Below are 4,762 nucleotides of genomic sequence, written 5' to 3'. Positions count from 1 at the left end.
AAAATGCATTGATTTCAGAAAACACATTCCAACTTAGCTCTAAAAAGTTGTTTTATTGCAAGTGGTTCAGGATTATTTGAACATAAGAATAAATAAATATACTGAAAAATATATTAAAATGAAATTAATATACATATTAATATAAAAAGTGGTAAAAATTATTAGAATAATTAAATTTTAACTTAACAAAATAAATAGATAATAAAAACACAAATACCATTATCACGTGTTATTCATACAACCTTTTAGCAGCTGTTAATGTTAACTGATTTGTAAGAATATTGGGCTTACGGGTGATTCAGAATATTTTAGCCGAAACACACAATTTAAAAATATTTCAAAATATACAATTCAAATATAAAATTTGTATTTTCAATTATATAATCCGAAACGTAAAATCAAAAATACAATCTAAAATTCGAAATACAAATTTTACATTCATTGAGTTATACAATCTTGAATACATTTTTTTATTTTACATTTTATATTATATAATATGGAATGTATTTTTAATTTTTACATTACATACTATACAATCTATAATCTATGATTTTATGTTTCAAATTATATAATCTAAAATACAAAAAATATATATTCCAAAGTATGCTTGAAGCAAGAAAATGGACTATGCTCGGAGGAAGAAGATTAGAATAAGATAAAAGTTTAATCCTTAAACCTAATTCTTGTTAATCTCCCGTACATTTCCTTGACCAATTTAGTTTTATATTTAGAAATACATGAATTTAATCATTTAAAACAAATTTTATTTAATGTTTCAAAAACATTTTTCAAATTACATTTGTGCAAAAATTATTAAAAAATTATTAAATAGTATAAACAACTCAAATACTTTATAAAATACACTTAAAACATCAAATAAATTTAACAATATTTTATTAAAAGAATTAAATGCATACATTTCTAAAATCAAAAGACTAAATTAAAATTCTAAAATAATGACTAATTCGAATTTTGACCAAAAATTAAAAAGACCAAAATTATATTTAACATTTTTTTACATCCCTCCTTTCCAAACCATCCAACCACATCTACAGATAATTTGGTATGTTTTAACTTCTGGGTTGTGTAATATGAAAAACTCTTGGATTACTTAATTCTTAATGTTTCAAAATGAAAGGGATATGCTTTTACAATGTTATACATTGATCATTTTATAATACTTTTTCAGATTATCCAATTCGAAAGATGTTCATAAATGGATGTTGTAGAATAGTATAGAATATATATCTATTTCGAAAATTTTATTCTAAAAAATTTTCAAAATAGATATAAATATTATTTTATTATTACTAGAGGAATGACAACATATTAAATTTACATTTTGCCAACTTTTATCAAGAGTACACAATGCTACTCACTATCCTGCATGAATAACAAACTCTCCAATTGACTCGGAGGGGTAACCCTGTTCCTAAGTATCATTTCAACACTAGGACATTTCCTCTTCCTCCCTCCCCTACATTTTGACCTCAATTCTTCATCAGTCTTTTCAAAATCACCCTGTACCATCGAAATCTTATGAGTATATTAGTAAAATGGCAAAACAAGGTATATCTATTATCAGATAACTTTGTACACAAAAACTAGAATAGTAAGGTAAAAGAACTTACAAGGGTAAAAACATGTTTTGCAGTTTTCTCATGGTTATCTCGCACATGTTTGTAAGCAAACCTCATGCCACAATCAGCAAACCCGCACACATAAGGTTTTTCCTTGAAGTGAACAACCTTGTTATGCTTATCAAGATTAGATTTCTGTTGAAAAATAACAATGAAAACTTCAAAAGAAAGTTCAACTTGTAACCCCGGATTGGGAATTCAGATGAAACTCACACAAAAACATGTTTAAGAATAACAAGTCTTACTCTTGAAAATGTGCAGCTACAACCCTTGAACTCACATCGAAAGGTCTCTGGTGAATTGAGAGGTTCATGTGTAAGAAGGTGACGTTTAATATTCTTCTTTAGTTGCTTAGTACCACAAGTTTCACAGGTAATGTATTGATGGGAGGACTTTACATGGGCTTGAAGGCACTGGACATTAGTGAAATGCTTCATGCAACCAGGCTCTAAGCACACCACATCTACTGACTCCAGTTTAACTGCAGGATAAAGGCTTTCTTCAAAATTGTGTCCATCATTTTTCACAATAAAATGCCTTACAAACATCCCATGGAAATTGTTAATTCATACAGAAGATAGAAAAGGAGCTAAGCCTACCATGAGAATCTTCATGCTTTCGTAGCTGCGATGCAAATCTGAAAACCTTTCCACAGCCAATTTCTGGACATGTGTGCTGCTTGTGAGTTCTGTCACAGGTAGAGGTAGAATTGTCATCATGGACCTCCTCAACATGCCGTTTCACATTGCTTTGCAAAGAGAACTCGGTGCTGCAATTCTCAACAGGGCATTTAAATGTCTTCCCTTGATGCTGTAAAACGTGTCGAGTCAGGTGATCCTTTCGTCGGTAACTTGCCTGACAATCATCAACAACACACACGTATGGCCTCTGGAACCATCGCACACACGCACAGATACACACAGAGAATATGTCAAAGCCAGAAATCAGAAAACACATGTTTACCATCATGCCATGACAAGAACGAAATACAAATTGCCAACCTCAATTTTTGCGTGAATGAGGCATCCTTGATGGAGCTTCACAGGAGGTCTCCCAACCTGATACTGATCCATCAAGTCTAAACATGCTGCCTCATGCATTTTGGAGTTCTTTTTCTGGGATCCAATGCTTCACACTATAACATCCATAATTTATCCAATGATTTTAGAGTCATAAATTACTATCCTGCGAAAATATGCATCTTCAGTCCATGTAACAACAAACACAATCAACTTACAACATAAACCTATACCTCCCACAAAACAATTTTCAAGGAATGTAGTACTTTATAAAACATAATAAAAAATGCAATAAAAAGGAGTGAAAATTAGGAAGCTAGATTCAACAAAGCTGTTACTTATAACCGTAAGATATAGATCAGACATTTGAGATTATGAATGTGTGTTTTAACTTAATTTGACCAAAGGAAAATATTTTCAACGACTTCATTCTCATTCAAGGGTTCTGAAATGCAGAATGCGTGTAAAAATCCATTGCATGGAAGCTGGATTCAAATATCAGTGAGTGTTCTTAAATCCGATTGAGATGCTCCAACAAAACATTCTTTCTAACACACGTTTTGCCATCAACTAATATTTATAGAATTACAAAATCTATAAAACATTCCCAATGAGAAATAGAAAATCTGTTATTTATTAGCATTACCTCAAGCGAATGGCTTTGCATGTGCTGCACCAAATAAGCGTGTTTCTTGAAACTGGCACCACATTCGCCGCAAGTGTTGGATTTCACAGCCTCAGTTTCGGGTTCTCTTTCTCTTTCAGCTCTTGCCTTTTCGATCTCCTCCTAAAACACATCAAAGGTAAAATCAAAACCATGCACGACAAATTACACATGTTCACCCAACTGAGATTTACATGAGGTTTCTTGCAAAAGATTAGATTTTGCAGAACGGAAACTGAACTAAGGAAAAAGGGGTGCCACCCTGTGCTGTGAATTGACGTGAGAGGTGATGAGTGTTTTCTTGGACCTGCAGATACCGCAGAACTCGCAGAAATAGCGTCTGATATCTCTGATTTTGGGCCTTTCTTCAGCTTCCATGGCTTCACCCATTTCTTTGGTGAAGAGATGAAGATAACTATGGCAGATTGAAAAACTTGAAGGCAAAGATTAGGGTTTTCAGGGAGCGCGCGAAGTGTGCTGCGTGTGGCGGGTTTGTGAAACTGTACTGTGTGACTCAACTCAGGTTAAGTTAAGGATGTTTGGAAATTGAAAAGTTGGGAACTTGAAAATAATTATCTTTTTAAACATAAATATTAAGCGTAAATTTGATTTTAGTATCTTCAATTCGAGTAGCTTTTACTTGTGTCCTCTAAATCTAAATTTGTTATTAAGATCACATGATCATATCCACAAAGTGTAAAACTTTGGTTTCAAATGGGTCAGTTTCTTATTTTACTTCCCTTTTTTTTCTTTTTCACCTCCATAAAACTATAAACCCCATATTATTTCACTAAAATTATAATAAGAAGATACAAATTATCATTGCACCTCATGTTTTCAACAAATTCTAAATTGTATAATTTGAAAAATATTTGAGTCCAAAATCATATTTCAAAATACTCTATCTAAAAATATATTTCCAAATACTTAATATAAAAGGTTTTTTAAAATATGTTTTAGAATACATTTTGAAATATATTTTCGTATTCAAAAATATTTTTTAATATATGTATTTCATAGGAAAAAATAACTAAATCTTGGATGAAGGGTTGGGTTTCAAATGGGTCTTAGATGAATGTGGGGGGAAAGCATCATGCTTCAAAGTTTATGAAAATGGGTTTTTTATCCAAGAATTCAGTCAAATGGTTTTGCTTTCTTTTCCTTACTATTTTATAGCAATCATAATAATGGAATTTGTTGATGGGATAATGATACTATGACATTTTTTTTATCTCATTCTTACTCGCTTATGTGGCATATTTTTTTTTCATATTTTGTTAAATTTTAAAGTTGTTGGACGTGTGATGTGAAGAAGCGTTCAGACATTATGCACATGTGTGAGAAAACAAAGAAAAAAAGAAAGAGTGTGGTTCTGGGAAAACATATAATAACACGTTTTGAAATTTTTTATTTTCGTATCTTCTTCTTCCTCGACTAAA

At 31.4% G+C, this 4,762-nt stretch overlaps 1 protein-coding gene across 4 annotated transcripts; it reads right to left on the bottom strand.

Annotated features, from left to right (window-relative positions):
- Positions 1-1,223: 1,223 nt before the first annotated feature.
- LOC114173662 (transcription factor IIIA-like) lies at positions 1,224-3,855 on the bottom strand. Of its 4 annotated transcripts, none has more exons than XM_028058173.2 (6): positions 3,585-3,855; positions 3,306-3,446; positions 2,240-2,528; positions 1,886-2,121; positions 1,632-1,775; positions 1,224-1,521 (listed from the first exon to the last, which is right to left on the bottom strand). In XM_028058173.2, the coding sequence occupies exons 1-6, from the start codon at positions 3,711-3,713 to the stop codon at positions 1,372-1,374; spliced, it is 1,089 nt and encodes a 362-aa protein (XP_027913974.1). In that variant the 5' UTR covers positions 3,714-3,855; the 3' UTR covers positions 1,224-1,371. The 4 variants fall into 4 exon arrangements, with proteins under 4 accessions (XP_027913974.1, XP_085527036.1, XP_027913981.1 ...); XM_085670910.1 differs by having other exon boundaries at positions 3,565-3,684; XM_028058180.2 differs by lacking the exon at positions 3,585-3,855 and adding an exon at positions 2,642-2,825 and having other exon boundaries at positions 3,306-3,496.
- Positions 3,856-4,762: the final 907 nt, after the last annotated feature.

This window comes from Vigna unguiculata, chromosome 1, assembly GCF_037176805.1.
Source record: "Vigna unguiculata cultivar grain cowpea cultivar isolate G323 ecotype 2 chromosome 1, ASM3717680v1, whole genome shotgun sequence".
Lineage (NCBI taxonomy): Eukaryota > Viridiplantae > Streptophyta > Magnoliopsida > Fabales > Fabaceae > Vigna > Vigna unguiculata.
Note: the sequence above shows the minus strand (reverse complement) of the source record. Positions and strands in the feature narration are given on the sequence as shown.